Source organism: Rhinoderma darwinii, chromosome 5 (assembly GCF_050947455.1).
Source record: "Rhinoderma darwinii isolate aRhiDar2 chromosome 5, aRhiDar2.hap1, whole genome shotgun sequence".
NCBI classification, from domain to species: Eukaryota; Metazoa; Chordata; class Amphibia; order Anura; family Rhinodermatidae; genus Rhinoderma; species Rhinoderma darwinii.
In genome coordinates, this window is record NC_134691.1 from 143,753,069 (window position 1) to 143,774,681 (window position 21,613).

General features: G+C 39.8%; 1 protein-coding gene across 2 annotated transcripts; it reads right to left on the reverse strand.

Moving 5' to 3' along the window:
* Positions 1 to 6,256: 6,256 nt before the first annotated feature.
* On the reverse strand, positions 6,257 to 21,272 carry LOC142652734 (speedy protein 1-A-like). Of its 2 annotated transcripts, XR_012847909.1 has the most exons (10): positions 21,152 to 21,272; positions 16,604 to 16,624; positions 15,514 to 15,576; positions 13,391 to 13,485; positions 12,797 to 12,855; positions 11,034 to 11,116; positions 10,654 to 10,825; positions 10,333 to 10,566; positions 7,031 to 7,796; positions 6,257 to 6,894 (listed from the first exon to the last, which is right to left on the reverse strand). XR_012847909.1 is itself a non-coding variant. In XM_075828405.1 (9 exons), exons 2-8 carry the CDS (start codon positions 16,612 to 16,614, stop codon positions 10,342 to 10,344), a joined length of 708 nt encoding a protein of 235 aa, XP_075684520.1. In that variant the 5' UTR covers positions 16,615 to 16,624; positions 21,152 to 21,272; the 3' UTR covers positions 6,962 to 7,796; positions 10,333 to 10,341. The 2 variants fall into 2 exon arrangements, 1 of the variants encoding a protein (XP_075684520.1); XM_075828405.1 differs by lacking the exon at positions 6,257 to 6,894 and having other exon boundaries at positions 6,962 to 7,796.
* Between the last annotated feature and the right edge of the window lie 341 nt (positions 21,273 to 21,613).

Genomic DNA, 21,613 nt, shown 5'->3' on the forward strand with positions numbered 1-21,613 from the left:
TATGGTTTCCCCAATGTAGATTCCTTTATTGATGCACCTTGTACACAGGATCATGTACACTACATTGGAGGATGTACAGGAGAACATGCCAGTGGTTTTATAGTCCTGCTGCGTGTTTGGTATGTGGATGGTGTTTGATGACAAGACGTTGGTACACGTCTTGCATTTTCTACTGTTGCAAGGAAAAGTGTTAGTCTCTGATGGTGATGAGAGGGACTTCTGACCAGGAGATTCCTTAGGTTTGGTGGCTGTTTGTATGCCTCTGTGCTCTTTAAGCCTGCATATAGAACTTTTATGGTTAGCCAATAAAGGTATCATACCTTCTATACTTTTGTCTATTTTCACACGAAAGTATTTAGCATTTCATATTGTATCTGGCTAACACACTACTACACTATTTTTTACTGTACTTCATATTTTCAAGAAAATTTCAAAAGCCTGTTTTTTTTAGGTACCTGTTCAGTTCTGAAGTGGCTTTGAAAGGCCTCTATATTAGAAACCCCCATGAAACACCCCAATATAAAAACTAGACCCCTCAAAGTATTCAAAACAGAACTTAGAACGTTTTTTAACCCATTAGGCCTTTCACAGGAATTAAAGCAAAGTGGAGGTAAAATTTGCAAATTTAATTTTTCTTGCAGAAATTCAATTTGAATCCATTTTTTTTCTGTAACACAGAAGGTTTGACCAGAGAAACACTACCAAATGTATAATGCCCAGAATATGCGTTTTTTAGAAATACCCCACATATGCCCTTAGTGTGCAAGTAGACTAAAACACAGGCCTCAGAAGCAAAGAAGCACCTAGTGCATTTTGGGGCCTCTTTTTTTTATTAGAATATATTTTAGGCACCATGTCAGGTTTCAAGAGGTCTTGTGGTGCCAAAACAGTAGAAATCCCCCAAAAGTGACCCCATTTTGGAAACTATACCCCTCAAGGAATTCATTTATAAGTGTCGTGACCATTTAGACCCCACAGTTTATCCACAGAACTTATTTGAATTGGGATGTGAATTTAAAAAACCTAAATATTTTCCAATAATATGTAGTTTTGGCTCAAAATGTCTTATTTTTCCAAGGAATAAAATAGCACATTTTGTTGCCCAATTTCTTCTGAGTGCCGCAATACCCTACTTGTGGTGATAAACTGCCGTTTGGGCCCATGGCAGTGTTCTTTGGAGTCCAGATTTTGCTGGATTGGTTTTCGGGTGCCATGTCGCATTTGCAGAGCCCCAGAGGTACCACTACAGTTGAAACCCCCGAGAAGTGACCCCATTTTAAAAACTACTCCCCTAAAGACATTCATCTAGAGGTGTAGTGAGCATTTTGACCCCACAGGTACTGTGTAAAAGATAATGCACAGCAGATGGTGCAGAGTGAGATTTGCGATTTTATATATATATATATATATATATATATATATATATATATATATACCATGTGAGTGTCCAAATTATTGTACCCAGCATGTGCCACCGGAGATACACACCCCATAAATAGTAATGTGGGTTCTGCCGGGTACGCAAATACCCTACATGTGGCTGTTATCTGCTGCCTGGGCACACATCAGGGCTCAGAAGGGAAAGATGAGGGGGATAAGCTGTGCGGAGTGCATCAGGGTAAATTAAAAATCAAGGGATGTGTGATAAATTCTAAAACAATCTTTCATACAGAGCCCTGGTTTTTCAGGACACGTGTCACATTGGTATGTTGTGACCTTCCTTATCCCCCTCTTTGAGCAGACTCTGCAACTCTTTTAACTTTTTCCCTTCTTGCCAGTTTGGGGAACTTCTCCTGGAAAATGTTGCCATGGTACTATGCGTGTGGGCTCGCTTCCAGAAGTACTGGGTGCCCCCCCTTCCTGGTCCCTAAAGATTAGGTTCTTGATAACCACCTCTTGAAATTCCAGGAAAGTTCCCGTCTGGCCTGCACATCGACGTAGCACGTACGCATTGTACAATGCCATCTGTATGATGTGCATGGCCAGCTTCTTATACCACACCCTCGATTTCCACATGTCGCTGTAGGGCTTCAGGACTTGATCTGACATGTCCACCCCTCCCATGTACCTATTGTAGTCCAGGATGCAGTCTGGTTTGGGGGTCTCTGTACTGGTACCTCGTACAGGTACATGGGTACTGGTGTGGCCATGTATAAATACAGGGACATCTCTCCTGTCCTTGTATTTGACACACAATATATTGCTGCTAGATTGTGCCCTTGCTGTCACCCATTCCGAGTGTTTGCCCAAGCAGAGTCTTAGGGAGGCCACTCAGGTTTTTTCTAGCAGTGCCGCATGCCACAGTACTTCTGGAAGCGAGGCACTTGAAGAGTGGGACGCTGGTATAAAAATTATCCAGGTAGAGGTGGTAACCCTGGTCCAGCAGTGGGTGCACCAAATCCCACACAATTTTTGCGTTAATTCCCAGTAGGGGAGGCATTCTGGGGGCTGAATACTCCTGTCCTTCCCTTCATATATTCTAAATTTGTAGGTATACCCTGATGCATTCTCGCACAGCTTATACATCTTCACGCCATACCTTGCCCTCTTACTCGGCAGGTACTGGCGGAATTGAAGCCTCCCTTTAAAATGTACAAAGGACTCATCAACAGAAATACACTTCTGGGTGTATGCTTGGGCAAACTGAGCACTGAAATGGTCTAATAGGGGTCTCCGTTTATACAAACGGTCAAAACTGGGGTCATCTCGGGGTGGGCACTGTTCATTATTAGCATAATGTAAGAAGCAAAGTATTGCCTCATAACGCATCCTGGACATGGCCATTGGGGTCTGGTATAACATGTCTGTACTCCAGTAGGTCCTAATGGACGGCTTTTTCAGAAGCCCCATGTTCAAGAGCAGTCCCCAGAACTTGCCCAACTCTGCTGCGTCTACAGGAGTCCACCTGTGGGATTGGGCATAAAATGATGTGGGGTTCTTTTTATATACTGTTGGGCATATAAATTTGTCTGGAACACCGTAAGCTCTATAAATTCATCCGTGAAATAGAACTTTAAAAAGTCCATCTCACTGAGCCCTGCCGTATTCAATTTTATCCCTGGGCTGCCCGTGTACTCTGGTGTGGTGGTCCTAATGGGGTCACTTCGCTTGGAGGTTTCATTTGTTGCGGGGTCACTTCTCTCAGGGGTTTCAAATGTGGTGGAGGCCCGGGGGCATCTCCTAGGGGGTTCCTCCTCTTCATCACTGGATGAGGAGGTTAATAAATAAAAGAGAGTCTCGCCATCTGACGAGTCCATGTCAGAGGCAAGAAACGCATAGGCCTCTTCAAGAGAAAATGACCTTTGGGACATATTTTATTAGTTATGTGTCACACGTGTAAATTGTGTGCTTAGACACGTGTATTGTGTATACAGCAAAATGTGTTCTTTTGCACAGTACTTTTATTAGTACCAGTAGAAGCAATAGACTGCTACCTAAAACTTTTTTTTTTATAGAACGATTCCTTGACACTAACAAACCCTAATACTAGCTGAGATGCTTCAGATAGCTAAATATCTAAACTTTTTTTTCTACATATATATTTATATATATTTTTTTGTTTTTTTGTTTTTATAGAACAAGTGGACTTCCCTGACACTAAACCTAACTAGGGCAAGGGTTCCTAACACTAAACCTAACTAGATTTTATGTGAACTTCCCTGACACTAAACTTAACTATGGCGACGATTCCCTGACACTAAACCTACCTAGATTATTCCGAGCTTTCCTGACGCTAAACCTAACTACGGTGACGGGTGCCTGACACTAAACCTATCTAGATTATGCCGAGCTTTCATGGCACTAACAACAGTTTTTTTTATGAACTTCCCTGACGCATAACCTAACTACAGTGATGGATCCCTAACGCTAAACCTAACTACGGTGACGGATTCCTAACGCTAAATCTAACTACACAAGTCAATATTTATTGCCCAGAATCTGCAGTTTTTATAAATATCCCTCATGTAGCCCTAGTGTGTTAATGGACTGAAGCACAGGAGAAAAGGACAGCTAGTGGAGAAGTAAAGGAGCAGCTAGTGGATTTTGGGGTCTCCTATTTATTAGAACATATTTTAGTCACCATATAGGTTTGTAGAGGTCTTGTGGTTCCAAAATAGTGGAAACACCCACAAAAAGACATTTGACAAACTACACCCCTTAAGGAATTTATCTAGGTGTATAAGAGCATTTTGACCCCACAGTTTTTTTGCTGAATTTAGTGGAATTAGGCTGTGAAAATGAAAATCTAATTTTTTTACAATAAAACGTAGACATTTTCAATTTTTACACAGCATAAAGGAGAAAAAGCACCCCAACATTTGAAAAGCAATTTCTCTCGATCATTGGAATACCCCATATGTGGTAATAAACTGCTGCTTGGACACACAGGAGGGCTCAGAGGGGAAGGAGCACCCTTTTGCTTTTGGAGCTCAAATTTTGCTAGAATGGTTTGCGGCGCCATGTCACATTTGCAAAGCCCCTGCGGGACCAAATCATTGGAAACCCCCAAAAGTGACCCCATTTCGGAAACTACATTCCTCAAGGAATTTATTGAGGGGTATAGTGAGCATTTTGACCCCACAGGTTTTTTGCTGAATGGTTTGCAAAAGCAAAAAGCAAAATAATAAAGTTTTTCTTTTCATCGGACAACCCCTTAAAGTAAATTTTTATATTTTGATATACTTTGGCCATGGTTCATTTATAGAGATGGGTTTTTGACAAGAATGGCAAGAACAAAAATATCCAAGAAAATTTTGTCACACTAAATATAAACTAAATTATATACTTGTATGTCTTAAATGGGACAAATAAATAAAGCGTTTCAAAACGTGGCTCTGCGTGGAAGTTTTTAAAGCAGTCAATGAGATGCAAGGCTGGGAGTGATGGGCAATCTGGGCAATAATAACGGGTATTATACCTCATTCCTATCTTGGTACATACACAACATGTTTTCTGGGGGTACTTTCTTCACAGAGTTGACGTAATTACTGCAATAAAATGTCGCTCAGTGAGTCTTTTGACAGATCCAGATTCTAATGGATGAGAGGGGCCAACATTTACAAAAACAAGGTCATTTCCTGGTAAATAAGAAAAGTATCTGACGTTCCTGCCTTTTTGTATAACACAAACGAGTTAGATGTGGCAACCTGAAATAGGTAAATAACTAATTTTTTGTACCAGGTATATGATTTTCTTAAAACTGGTATGGCTGTACCTGGTCAGCAAGGTCTAGGGTAGGTTTAGGGTATGTTCACACGCAGAGTCAAAAACGTCTCAAAATACGGAGCTGTTTTCAAGGGAAAACAGCCCCTGATTTTCAGACGTTTTTTGAGCAACTCGCATATTTCGCTGTATTTTTCGCTGCGTTTTCGCTGCGTTTTTTATGGCCGTCTTTGGAGCTTTTTCAATAGAGTCTATGAGAAAACAGCTCCAAAAACGTCCCAAGAAGTGTCCTGCACTTCTTTTGATGAGCCGTCACTTTACGCGCCGTATTTTGACAGCGACGCGTAAAATGACAGCTCGTCTACACAGAACATCGTAAGACCCATTGCAAGCAATGGGCAGATGTTTGCCGACGTATTGGAGCCATTAAACGCCTCCATTACGTCTGAAAATTGGTCTTGTGCACATACCCTTAGAGTGAGCGGTTGGGAACTAGTTAAGCCCTACCGGAGGCAGAAAGGCAGACCTGGTGCCTTCATTAGGCCCCCGGGTTGCCATGACAACCATCGGCACCCCGCGAAAATGTAACGGGGGGCCGACGGCCTGTCGGAGGGGACCGCCTCCGTCTTTCTAACGGCTTAGATGCCGCGATCGCTATTGTCCATGGTATCTAAGTGGTAAAACGGGCAGGGTCAGAGCGATCTCTGTTCCTGGCAATTAGTTTGAGGTGTCAGATGTAATACATGGCTGACACCCACAACGTATGGAGAGGGCTCAGAGCGTGACTCCGCTCCATTCTTTAACGCCCGCATTAGGACCACGGGCACGTCCTGGTGCTTTAATGGGTTAATAAGTTTACTTTTCTTGTTCTGATTGTTATTGAGGTGTGATTTCGCACAGAAATTTAAATATTGTGGAAAACTGAAAATATATGCAATATTTGAGGTTTTATTCACCATTGATCACAATTATACAACATTTTGATTATCCATGAGAATGACACTAGTAACCACACACTGACACTACCACACTTGTAACAACAAGAAAATATATTTTATTTAAATATTAAATATTAAAAATTTTGTTGCCTTTTAATATAAAGATTAAGACAGAAATAAAGCACATTATGTAGTGAAATGACATGATCTCCTTCTATATGGACCCTTCACACATTTGCATTCAGTTACATACATATCTGACTGTTCACCCACAATCTCATACTGATCTCACAGAGATGGGGCGAGATATAATGGAAGGACAGAGGCTGGAGAATCATGGAAGGACAGTGTAATGCTGAGGGTAAATGGATGCGTGGCCGCTCTACGCTTATATCACATCGTCTCATATCTGCACTACCATCAATATTACACTGACTTTATTTACCTATTCATCATGTTCTCTTAAAGGGTCTGAACAAATCCATCATTGTATTATCAGAAAAAGGATGAAATGTGGAAGGAGCTCAGAATCTGCCCAGCCACATCCTAGGTCACGGTTTTCAGGGTAACGTTCCTCATCCGTCTTTGTGTGAAATGTATTCATGACTGATGTCCTTGTGATGGTAGACGAGGGGCAGAATGACAGATCACGTTATCTTCTTCCTATAGTCATAGTCTCTTCTATGTCACCTGTAGGTCTTCATGTGGAGTACTGTATGATGTATTATCAGGGAATGTGATTGAGAGGCCAAAATCCATGGCAGAAAGAAGCGCTGCCACATCTGAAACCACCCTGAAAGGGAACATGTAAACCAAACATGAAAAAGACACATTTTACCCTAGTTAATAAAGGAGTTCTGAACAGATAGTAATTGATGGCATATCACGAGGATGTGATATAAATATGTGCTCCAGACGCTGGATTTTACCATCAATTTAGTAAAATCTTCCGTTCAAGTGAATGGCAGAAAGCTGTAATCCCGGGCACAGTGTACAACTATGGAGTTCATTGTCGTGGCTTCTTCAGTCAGCTGATCAGCGGTGGTGTCGGGAGTCGGACCCCCTCCGATCTGATATTGATGACCTATCCTAAGGAAAGGCCATCAATATAAAAGTCTCAGGGAACACCTTTAATATTTGCACAGAAACTCTTTAAATTACAGTTTACATTCACACACATAAATAGAAGAATGACTCAGACACAGTATGGAAAGTGTAATAATGTGAAATTTATTATATGTATGTGTATGTGTTATTGTTTTTACCTCCCATCACTCACAAAGAGGGTACAGCAACACTCAGGACAGGAAAAACCCCCAGTGGAGGAAACCTGCAGGGAAACCATGGCCGCTGTACTGCCCTTCCTCTGGGCATACTAAGGGAGGTAAACACTATAAAATGTATGTACTGCAAGGTGTATGACTACCTAGTGACTGCATGTGACTACCTACAGTGATTGTGTGTGTATGTATGTATGTTTGTATTGTATTGTATGTGTGTGTGTGTGTGTGTGTATGTATGTGTGTATGTATGTATGTATGTGTGTTTGTATGACTATGTACATGAATGTGTGACAGTGTCTGTGTGCGCATGCGTGTGACAATGAAAAGGATATATCTCCGGTCTTCATCCATCGAGTCTTCTAGATCTTCTTGCTGTCAGGCAGTTGTTGTCCCCATCCTGGCAGTAGTACATCTTAGTTATGAATGGAGAAATAAAGAAAGTTGTTGTACATGTCCATTATAGGAACAAAAGCGTCAATATTACCAAACACTCAGAGAGAAGCGATATGTCGATACTTTATCCAGAAACGAATACTTGGTAGGTAAAATATGATCTGGAGCAATGTGACCGCCGCCAGTGACAACGGATACAATGTACAGAGGACCAGTCATTGGTGTAGAATGACAGCGGATCTAGTGTTATAGCATAGAAAGTAAATCATGGAGATTGTATGTTCTGAATCATATAGTGATGACATTTAATAGATACTGATATCTCTATCATTTCTCCGTGTTTCCATTACTAGGACTGAGGATGTAATAATCTAGAATGATATATTATTCCTACACTCTATGCATTGGCTGCTTTTGCAGGTTCTTAGTGCTCCACATTGCCTATAACGGTCAGTGAGGAGGAGATCCTCTCTCCTCGTATCCTAGTCCTTGTCTAGTTCTCTTCTATATGAAGTTCTCATTAACAATTCATGTATTTCACATTACGGAGCATTCTGACAGATTAAGAAACAATTTTCATACTCTAGTAGCCATATTTATTTTAGCTCAATATATCCAGGCTAGATTTTTAGTTAGGGACAGGTTTTGTATTTAAGATTTTACCCTTAATGACACAGCCAATTTTTTTTTCATTTCCGTTTTTTGCTACTCGCATTCCAAAAGCCATAACTTTTTACGTTTTTTCGTCGACGCAGCCAACATAGCCGTATGAGGGCTTGTTTTTTGTGGGACATGTTGTAGTTTTTCATGCCACCATTTAATGTACCATATAATGTACTCGGAAACTAAATCATATATATTTGTTGGGGTGAAATGGGCAATTTTAATTTTATCTTTTTGGTACATTACTTTACAGTTTCTTTATTTTTTTTAGAAGTCCCCCTAGGGGACTTGATCCAGCGATTATTGGATCGCTTGCACCATATACTGAAATACTAATGTATAGCAGTATATAGAGATTTTGACAGGCTACTATTAAACCCTACCAGAGGCAATTCTTTGCTTTTTGTTTTTCACTCCCCACCTTCCAATAGCCATAACTTTTTTCTTTTTCCATCAATGGAGTGGTGTGAAGGCTTATTTTTTTTGTGAAAGGAGTAGAAGTTTCTATTGGCACTATTTAGAGTACCATATAATGTACTTGGAAACGGAAAAAAAAACAATTGTAGGGTTGAATTGGAAAAAACTGTGATTCCCCCATTATTTTTTGGGTTTTGCTTTTACGGATTTTACCGAGTGGTAAAAGGACAACTAAACATTATTCTGCAGCTCAGTGCGATTACGGTGATTTTTTTTAAATGTGACTACTTTTTCAAAGAAAAAAAACATTTGTTAAAAAATAAATGTGTTTGTTTCACCGCATTCTGAAAGCCATTCATTTTTTGGTCGATTGAGCAGTGGTGAGGGCTATTTTTATGGGGCTGCAGTTTTTATTGGTTCCCTTTTTTAGTACATACAACCTTTTGATCACATTTTCTTACATTCTTTTTTAGAGCTAAGGTGACCAAAAAACAGTGATTTTGGTGTTTTTAATGTTTTGTTTTTATGCCGTTCACCGTAGTAAATGATTTTGCATTGTAATAGTTCAGACTTTTACGGACACGGCGATACCAATTTTGTTTATTTTTTACATTACTTTAGAGGGAAAATGGGAAAAGGGGAGTTTTTTTAATTGTTCATTATTTTGTAATCTTTTTTTTTTTACTACTGAAGACTTTATTTAAAAAAAATGTACACTCTTTATGAGTCCCCCCAGGGGATTTTAACCACTGATCGTTAGATCGCTGGTACAATACACTGCAATACTAATGTCTAATAACTAATACTATGTCTAATGACATAATCACTCTATAGGAAAAAAGGGAACAAAGCGCACATAGTGCATGAACCTGAAAAATGTGAGGAGAAATGATAAAAGGTGGTCAATTAAGCTGACCTGATGTTGTTATGCTAGGAGCATAATAATGACATAATGACTAATACTAATGACGATTAGAAAGAAGACGGCCCCATGAAGGTTATCAGAGCAGCCCAGGGGGCTAATGAAAGCCTCCAGGACTGCCTTCTTACTGCCTCTGAAAATGTACTACAATACATTAGTATTGCAGTACATTTTCAGAGGCAGTAAAAAGGCAGTCCTGGAGGCTTTTATTAGCCCACTGGGCTGCTATGATAACCTTCATGGGGCCGCCCTCTTTCTAATGGCTTAGATGACGCGGATGCTATTGACCGCGGCATGTAAGGGGTTAAACGGCATGTAAGGGGTTAAACAGAGCGATCGCTGTTCCTGGCCGTTAGTTCAGGGTGTCAGCTGTAATACACAGCTGACGCCCATAGCGTATGGAGTGAGCTCAGCGCGTGAGCCTGCTCCATACTTTATGTCCAGGTGTGCTATTACATTCAGTTGAGCGAAGGGGTTAATGGCTGCCACGTACATGTATGTGGCATGTCGTTAAGGGGCTAACACTCTTCTTCCACACCAGCTATTTACTTACCACAGATGTTTATGACTCTGCGGTGCCGGGTTCCTCCATTGTGTCTGCCTGGCAAACTTCCCTCTTGCATGGATGGAGAAGGATGGTCTCACAGAGGGAGCAGGATGGAGGGATGCTCCATGGGCCATGGATGGTGAATTCCCGCTTATCTCTCCTCAAATAGGGAACTGCCCAGCAATGATGGATCTGCCTCTCTCTTCTCCATGCCCAGTGCAAAGGGTCTTCTGCCATGATCTGGAATTAAACAGCATATGAATTAGAATGACATTATCACCGCAGAATCTTCATGATAGACTATATTTTTGTTTTATTTTTACTAACCAGATCATAGGTGGCCCGGTCCACCCAAGCTTTATATCCCATCCGGAGGAGCAACAGGCTGCGCTTACGAAATAATTCTTCCGTCTTCGTAATCCAACGCCGTCCTAAGGCCCAGGGGTAGATCTCCCGACGAAACCGGTCTTCTTCCTCCTCATGCTGGTTGGCTAAGAATCTGGCAGAAAAAAGATAAACCAAATAAATGATGTAATATTTCAGAACAGTGTAGATCCGAGTAGTTGTATAAAAAGCAGAGACCTGGAAGGAAGGGGAGACCTACTAAACGCTAGTATAAGTAAATGCCATGGAGGCCTCGGTACATTCCCCACATTTCCCTTTCATATACAAGTAAATACATATTGGTTAAAATAAAAGAAACTCACAATGCTGGAAAGAAGTTCTTTCTATATTCCTTGGTACTTAATCCGGCTCTCCTGAAGTACACAAGGACCATCGCCAGGAGATACTAGGGGGATGAGAAGGACACTTAGAGACTGGTAGTAAATTTACTTCTGAATAATATTTTATTATATATGAGGTCAATATATTCCTGTGATTACTAATAAGGAAACAATGTAACTGCACTGTATGTGGTTATATAATGTCCCCTCTTATAGATGGCTGCAGGTCTATCACATCAGCATAAGCCCTTTTATTTAACCCCTTAAAGACGCAGGCAGTTTTGTTCTTAAGGACGCAAATTTTGTTTTCATCGTTCCTTCATCTGTGAATTTTGAAAGCCATAACTTTTTTACTTTTCCGTCGACATACATCCATATCAGGCCTGTTTTTTGCATGACGAGTTGTATTTTTAATGGCATCATTTTGGGGTACATATAACGCTAACAAAAACAAATTGGGGGTGCTGGTTAAATAAACACTTTGCTGCTGCTTTCCAAGGCCCATAATAATTTTATTTTTCCATCAACAGGGCTGTGTGAGGACGTGTTTTTAGCGGAATGGTTTGTAGCATTGGTGACATTTTAGGGCACGGGTGACTTTTCAATCACTTTTTATTCCTCTTTTTGGAGAGCAGGATAAGCAAAAAATAGCAATTCTGGCATTGGTTGTAAGTTGTTTTTTTTTTTTACGCCGTTCACTGTGCAACACAGATAACATGACAATTTTATAGTTTGATGAAAACTAAAAAAGATAAAAGACGCAGCGCCTCATTGTGCAGGTCACCTAGTAGCAGCGTGGTGCAGGATACAGATATAGTTGTGCTCACTTAAGCAGGTTGTGCAAGCAAAAGTCACAACCCTGGTGTGTGCAAAAGCAGATGTGCGTCAGCTGCAGCTAGATTCTGACCGGCAGGCACAGCGCGCCCCCGCTGGTAGCAGGAGCAAGGGGCAGGAAAATCGGAAACCTCTATAACAGCGCTGCTGACTAGAAATGAGACGGTAGTAGTATTGAATATTTATTTATTGTCGCCCACAATAGCCACAATAAATATTCAATACTACTGTCTCATTTCTAGTCAGCAGCGCTGTTATTCCAATTCTCTTACACTTTGCTGCTCCTTCAAATTTTATAGTTGACGATACCAAATGTGGAGGTTTTTTAACTATTTTGCTATAAAAAGACATTATGTACAGAAAATAGTGTTTATTTACTTGGGATTTTAGTTTTTTCTCTTTATTGATCTTTTTACGCATTTCTAGTAATGCCACTATTGGACTTGACCATGTAATTGTTTGACCGCATTTATAATGCACTGCAATACTTCAGTATAACAGTATATTATGCCTGCCAGTGAAAACTGACAGTGATCCTATTAGGCCCGTACTCTGGTAAGGTCTAATAACAGTACTTAGATATCAGACCCAAAGAGTTTAATGGAAACCTAACGGCACCCCACGACAACTCCCCTGTCTAACCGCTTAAACGCTGCGGCATCTAAGGGGTAAAAGGCAAGAACCGCAGCTAGCGCCGATCCCGGCCGTTGCAGCAAGTTTTTAGCATATGTTACAGCTGACACCCTCTGCTACATTGCAGGTTTAGATCCCGGACCCCTCCTTATTGTGCTGTGCATTACCTACCAGCTGCCAGTGCCATAAATGTGTGGCACAAGATGGGAAGGGGTTAATTATGGTGGATATTGTATAATCTGGCAGATTTTCTGTTTCTTCTCTCACTGTTATATTACCTTGTCCGAGATCTTCAAGCAGCTGTCCCTGGCAAGAAACAGCCTGATGTGTTTATCCTCTAGAAAAAGAACAGAAATATCATTATTTCAATTTTATCTATTTATTCAGTAAATTTCATGATATTAGATGGAAATACAGAAAAGTAATAAAATATTAATCCTCTGGGACATAACATTGAAATAAGCAGCAGAGGAGGACAGTGAACCAGTTCTGTATTTCTACAGTAGCTTTCCTAGAAAACATAGAGATCACAAGTGGTGACAGTGTCACAGAGACGGGTGATATGTCATTTATCTACGTCCATGAGGGGTGATAGATAATAGGGCTTGGATATATAGTCCTGGTTAGAATGAATGATAGAGAAGACAGTAAAGTGTCAATAGATGGCAGGTCTGATTGTTACATTAGAGGTGTGACCCAAGGCATAACCTGGGTATAAACTTCTGTGGGGGGTGAAGACACTAAAAACACCAAATAGTTCTCATATATGAAATAATATAAATACATAATGGAGGAGGACGGCTTCATGTGATTAAGTTGGATAGTGTGTACATGGTTCAAGGCTGGAACCACTGGAGAGCAATGAGTCTTACCAAGGAGTCTGAAGAAAGCAGCCATCTCCTCCTGCTGCTGGGTCAGGTCGTCCTTCCTCTTCTTCTGGGTCTCTTCAGCGGCAGCAGATGGTGAACTGTGGTAGAAGTGTAAAATATCACATTAATAACAGTCCAATGTTAAAAATCAGAATAGAAGCCATGATGCATGTGTGAACAGAGCCGTACCTAGAGTTTTACAATAATCCATTTATAATGTTATAAATGTTTTGACATGTTATCGTAAAGGTTTTTTTCTCATGAAGACATCTACTTTTTAAAAGGAAGCTGGTGGTTCCTCTTACCCGTGCTGTTCTCACCAGGGAAGACATTTCTGGCTGTACATGTCCCCTGTAGCATACGCTTGCCGTTGTAATGAATGGCTAATAATGTAATCCATGGACATAGGGCCTCTACATTACGCCTCTTAGAAGGGAGTCTCATGTGGGAGAACCCCTCTATGACTTCTAAACTTCTGAATATGGCATAAAGAAGGGTTGTCTTTATGAGACAAATCCCTTAAAAGGCTATGTACACCTTTGAGGGCATTTTTGTTTCTTTAATAAATAGATTAGTCAGTCTGATAAGTGGGACTTTGTAAATAGTTTTTATTAAAAATTAGTTTTACTTTTGGAAATACAGCAGTTCTGTATTCTCTATACAGAACAGCTGTATAGATCGCTTTAAACTGAATCCGTCAGTCCCGCGGACGTGACGGGTTCAGTGTTGGTGGATCCACCTGTAATCGATCAAAGTTCTTAGATGTGATCGAGTACAGGTGGATCCTGCGTGTTAAAGACAAGCAGGACCCGCTGACACTGAACCTGTCACGTCCATGGGAATGCCCTCAAAGATGTACATAGCCTTTAAAGATTTGTCCCCTGTTCATAAAGAGCCACCCCAGTAGAAATTGGTTGCAAGGCTCATGCCACCCCTCCGTGATTGTGTGTCTAATTGTCATTGATATAGCACTCTGGGCGTTGTGCACTCATATGGGGCTATGGGTCTCTTTCTTTCATATACGTTGTACAATACCATATAGAATGTATTAGGCGCCAGGCACGTGCAGTTTTCTACTTTTGCTTTCTGCAGATGTTTTGATGAACATGGTTCTAGGTGGATAACGCTTGAATTTTATTTTATTTTATTTCTTACTTATTTTTATCTCTATCTTGCTGTGACGCTACAGCATATAAGATGTGTTGTATGATTTTCTCTTTATAATATAATCAGACTTTTGTTCTGGCCGACGTCGTATTGTTATTCTTTTGTAGGCCACTTATATGCATCGAATTGTCCATGCTTGTATTACATTTCCTTTTTTCATTTTGTCTTTCTATGAAATTGTCAATAAAAATGTTATATTGAAAAAAGAGCCACCCCCAGTGACCAGCCACACGTGTCAGTAAATGGGAGCCCATGTGTAGCGTCCATGGCCGCGGGCCGTCGGTTATACTCACCTCCCAATGCCCGCAACCATGGATCCATGAGCGCTGGTCCCCATCTCCTTCCTAGGAGACGCCAGCGCTCACTTCCGCTCCGTTCTGCTGTGTCCCTTAAAGGGCCAGCGCGCGCACAGAGGAAATCATCATCAACTGCCATGATTTCCTGGTCTATAAGAAGGGCCCAGGCCTTCTGATCCTTGCCTGAGCATTGTTAGTCTATTCCAGTCTGTCTTGCAAATGGTCCCTTAGTGTTTCCCCGTTCCAGTTGTTACCCGTGCCCTGTTAACCGTTCCTGTATCCCGTATTGTTCTTGTTCCTGTGCCTACCAGTGTTGGAGTCGTGTCTACTGCACCTGCTTTCGTTTGACACGTCCAATGTCTTCTGCCACGACAAGTGTCTTATGCCACGTCCAGTGTCTTCTGCCACGTCCAGTGTCTTCTGCTACATCGGATACTGCCCTCCACGTCCGGCGCTAGCTGCCGCACCGGCCTCCATCCGTGCTGAAGCCACAGCCACCGTCTGGACTAGTTCAGGTACCCAAGCATTGCTATCTGCTATTGACTTTCGTGTAGACTGTGACCTGGTCAGCTGCCTCCCCGCTACGGTGGAGCGGCCTAGTGGGTCCACATACCTTGTGACCGTGACACCATGTAATACATTGTTGTGTTGTCTTCCACTTACGTCTCTTCTTCATAAAGAGCGATGAGTTCTCTCTTCCTCTTCCGGGCGGTCTCTCCTGGAAGTCTTAAAGAGAAGGAAATATTTTCATGAATATGTGAGAATATGACTCTTTGTAAAGAAGATTGATATATGTGTATTTTTATACTAAAAGCTGCCGCTACCTAAGGGCATGGTCACACGTGGCGTATCTCTGCAGACACTGTCCGCATCAGTGCCGCACATAATCAGATTCCTTTGCACCTTTGCCTAAAATGTGCAGTAAATTGCTGCGGATTAGTCGTTGCAGATTAAGGTGAAGAGTTCATCCTGCTCTCTTTTAAAACATTCCTTCTCAGTCCGGCTATAGACCTCGAAACACATAGGTCCAGCCAGAATGATTAAATATCCTGTTCGTAAAAGAAATCCGCAACGCAACACACATAACATCTGCAGATTTCATTGCGTAATTTTGCAATTCCATTGAAGTCAATGGAGAAATTCCGCCACAAGTACGCTTCAAGTCCGCAACAGCCAGTGTATCTGCGGACACCAAATTCCGCACCCCAGCCTGTGGTCCGCAGCGGTGTTTTCTGCAACGTCTGCACAAAGATAACTAAAAAGGTGTGTAAACCAATGGACAGACTGTCTGCTGCGGATTTCCAGTACGGACTGTCCGCAGCGGAATTACACAGCAATTCCCCCACGTGTGAACATGCTCTTATACTAAAGCCCAGACCCCTCCTGAATGCCCTAAACTAAAGATATTATACATTCCAATAAACCGGGGACATTATGTGACTACAAATTAAATACAGATGAATTAATGTCTATTTTAACATTTGTAAATGCTTCAGCCCTAATGACGCTACTATGACGTCCTTAAGACATAATAGGGGATATGGAAAGGGGTCACTCTGTTAGGACAAACACTTTATAGTTTACCTGACAATTATAACTAAATTGATCCTGTTTATAACATAAGATAGAAATGCTGCACTTGTATCTGCTATGGTGGATCACAGTCCAGTCACTACAGGCCCTGTCATATCTGTATATGTCCTGTCCCTCCCTATATAGTAACTGAATCACTACAATAAACTTCATAGCTTACCTGGAGCTCATGTCGTCTCTTCTAATCAGAAACAAATACACAAAAAAAATGTTAATAAAAATCTTCCATTCAAATACAACACATATAATGCATGAAAAATAATGACAGGAGCGCTCCACCGAGATATAATAGTAATGGTGTCGTCACCTATATGTGTATGCTATACATATTACATACAGAGTAATAGTGGCAGAAGCGCTCCACCGAGATATAATGGTAATGGTGACGTCACCTATATGTGTATACTATACATATTACATACAGAATAATAATAACAGGAGCGCTCCACCGAGATATAATAGTAATGGTGACGTCACCTATATGTGTATACTATACATATTACATACAGAATAATAATGACAGGAGCGCTCCACCGAGATATAATAGTAATGGTGTCGTCACCTATATGTGTATACTATACATATTACATACAGAGTAATAGTGGCAGAAGCGCTCCACCGAGATATAATAGTAATGGTGACGTCACCTATATGTGTATACTATACATATTACATACAGAATAATAATAACAGGAGCGCTCCACCGAGATATAATAGTAATGGTGACGTCACCTATATGTGTATACTATACATATTACATACAGAATAATAATGACAGGAGCGCTCCACTGAGATATAATAGTAATGGTGACGTCACCTAAATGTGTATACTATACATATTACATACACAGTAAAAATGGCAGGAGCGCTCCACTGAAATATAATGGTAATAGTGAGGTCACCTATATGTGTATACTATACATATTACATACAGAATAATAATGACAGGAGCGCTCCACTGAGATATAATGGTAATGGTGATGTCACCTATATGTGTATACTATACAAATTACATACAGAGTAATAATGACAAGAGTGCTCCACCGAGATATAATGGTATAGGTGACGTCACCTATATGTGTATACTATACATATTACATACAGAATAATAATGACAGGAGCGCTCCACCGAGATATACTGGTAATGGTGACGTCACTTATATGTGTATACTATACATATTACATACAGAGTAATAATGGCAGGAGCGCTCCACAGAAATATAATGGTAATGGCGACGTCACCTATATGTGTATACTATACATATTACATACAGAATAATAATAACAGGAGCGCTCCACCGAGATATAATAGTAATGGTGACGTCACCTATATGTGTATACTATACATATTACATACAGAATAATAATGACAGGAGCGCTCCACCGAGATATAATAGTAATGGTGTCGTCACCTATATGTGTATACTATACATATTACATACAGAGTAATAGTGGCAGAAGCGCTCCACCGAGATATAATAGTAATGGTGACGTCACCTATATGTGTATACTATACATATTACATACAGAATAATAATAACAGGAGCGCTCCACCGAGATATAATAGTAATGGTGACGTCACCTATATGTGTATACTATACATATTACATACAGAATAATAATGACAGGAGCGCTCCACTGAGATATAATAGTAATGGTGACGTCACCTAAATGTGTATACTATACATATTACATACACAGTAAAAATGGCAGGAGCGCTCCACTGAAATATAATGGTAATAGTGAGGTCACCTATATGTGTATACTATACATATTACATACAGAATAATAATGACAGGAGCGCTCCACTGAGATATACTGGTAATGGTGACGTCACCTATATGTGTATACTATACATATTACATACAGAATAATAATGACAGGAGCGCTCCACCGAGATATAATAGTAATGGTGTCGTCACCTATATGTGTATACTATACATATTACATACAGAGTAATAGTGGCAGAAGCGCTCCACCGAGATATAATAGTAATGGTGACGTCACCTATATGTGTATACTATACATATTACATACAGAATAATAATAACAGGAGCGCTCCACCGAGATATAATAGTAATGGTGACGTCACCTATATGTGTATACTATACATATTACATACAGAATAATAATGACAGGAGCGCTCCACTGAGATATAATAGTAATGGTGACGTCACCTAAATGTGTATACTATACATATTACATACACAGTAAAAATGGCAGGAGCGCTCCACTGAAATATAATGGTAATAGTGAGGTCACCTATATGTGTATACTATACATATTACATACAGAATAATAATGACAGGAGCGCTCCACTGAGATATAATGGTAATGGTGATGTCACCTATATGTGTATACTATACAAATTACATACAGAGTAATAATGACAAGAGTGCTCCACCGAGATATAATGGTATAGGTGACGTCACCTATATGTGTATACTATACATATTACATACAGAATAATAATGACAGGAGCGCTCCACCGAGATATACTGGTAATGGTGACGTCACTTATATGTGTATACTATACATATTACATACAGAGTAATAATGGCAGGAGCGCTCCACAGAAATATAATGGTAATGGCGACGTCACCTATATGTGTATACTATACATATTACATACAGAATAATAATAACAGGAGCGCTCCACCGAGATATAATAGTAATGGTGACGTCACCTATATGTGTATACTATACATATTACATACAGAATAATAATGACAGGAGCGCTCCACCGAGATATAATAGTAATGGTGTCGTCACCTATATGTGTATACTATACATATTACATACAGAGTAATAGTGGCAGAAGCGCTCCACCGAGATATAATAGTAATGGTGACGTCACCTATATGTGTATACTATACATATTACATACAGAATAATAATAACAGGAGCGCTCCACCGAGATATAATAGTAATGGTGACGTCACCTATATGTGTATACTATACATATTACATACAGAATAATAATGACAGGAGCGCTCCACTGAGATATAATAGTAATGGTGACGTCACCTAAATGTGTATACTATACATATTACATACACAGTAAAAATGGCAGGAGCGCTCCACTGAAATATAATGGTAATAGTGAGGTCACCTATATGTGTATACTATACATATTACATACAGAATAATAATGACAGGAGCGCTCCACTGAGATATACTGGTAATGGTGACGTCACTTATATGTGTATACTATACATATTACATACAGAGTAATAATGGCAGGAGCGCTCCACAGAAATATAATGGTAATGGCGACGTCACCTATATGTGTATACTATACATATTACATACAGAATAATAATAACAGGAGCGCTCCACTGAGATATAATGGTAATGGTGACGTCACCTATATGTGTATACTATACATATTACATACAGAATAACAATGACAGGAGCGCTCCACCGAGATATAATGGTAATGGCGACGTCACCTATATGTGTATACTATACATACTACATACAGAATATTAATAACAGGAGCACCCCACTGAGATATAATGGTAATAGTGAGGTCACCTATATGTGTATACTATACATATTACATACAGAATAATAATAGCAGTAGTGCCCCACTGAGATATATTGGTAATAGTGACGTTACCTATATGTGTATACTATACATATTACATACAGAATATTAATGACAGGAGCGCTCCACTGAGATATATTGGTAATAGTGAGGTTACCTATATGTGTACACTATACATATTACATACAGAATATTAATGACAGGAGCGCTCCACTGATATATAATGGTAATGGCGACGTCACCTATATGTGTATACTATACATATTACATACAGAGTAATAATGGCAGGAGCGCTCCACTGAGATATAATGGTAATGGTGACGTCACCTATATGTGTACACTATACATATTACATACAGAATATTAATGACAGGAGCGCTCCACTGATATATAATGGTAACAGTGACAATACCTATATGTGTACACTATACATATTACATACAGAATAATAATGACCATGCATTTGTTGTTAGTATGGATAAGCTTTTATTTTTATGTTTTTTACATTTATTACAATGGTATGAGTGTTCTTATATCATTATTACAGAAATGATACTCTTATCACTGGGCCCAATAAGATGTTCTCACAAGACACACTTAATACTATGTGATACTATGTGACTTTATAACTAGTTGTCTTCTGCCACCACTGCAGTCCTGGTACAGATTCTTACCAATAACCATAGAATAATAGATATATTAACACCTCAAATCCTTGTTGTCAGGTTGTAATATTGCAGTATATTGAGACATCACACAAGTTTATCTAGCCTTATCTATAGTAAGTTCCTCCATATTTATTTCTAGTCAGCCAAGTTCCTCCATATTTATTTCTAGTCACCCAAGTTTCTCCAGCTTTATCTATTGTAACCCATTTTCCTCCATATTTATTTCTGGTCACCCAAGTGCTTCCATTTTATTTCTGGTCACTCAAGTTCCTCCATATTTAATAATAGTCACCCAAGTTTCTTTATATTTTTTCCTAGTCACCCAAGTTCCTCCATATTTATTCCTAGTCACCCAAGTTTCTACATATTTTGGCTATTTTGGTTAAAGCCATTGGTCAGTATCAGTTTTCTAACAATATGGAGGGACCAACTGTCGCTATCTGGGATGACATAAATCAGCAATTCCATTTATCAGATTAGGGTATTTTACCTTTCTGGTCCTGCAGTTGGCGGTAAATCTCCCAACGCGCTGATGTAGATCCGGGTCTCAGTAGAAATAAACGTTATAAGTCGCTTTGTAGCAATAAAAAGGAGCCTGTCCTATCTCTATAAAGAGCGTTCACAGACTGGCACCAACTGATGGTTTTTTTCCTACTTTAGATTCAAATCCTGCGTTTCTATTGGTTGTTGTTTGTGGCACCTGCCATGATGATTCATACAGCAGAAAATTTAAAGGGCAATGACATTTTTATAACGTTATGCTACATTTTAATATATTATTTTTAAATGACTGCTTAAAACTTTAAGTTATTGTTATATTTATTATCCATATTTTATCTAGGATCATTTGTGGATGCTGGCATGTTGTTTGCTTGGGTTAAGTACAATTTGTTTATAGTATTGATATATTAAGACCATATTCACACATGATAGTTTCCGTGCGTTTTTCCCG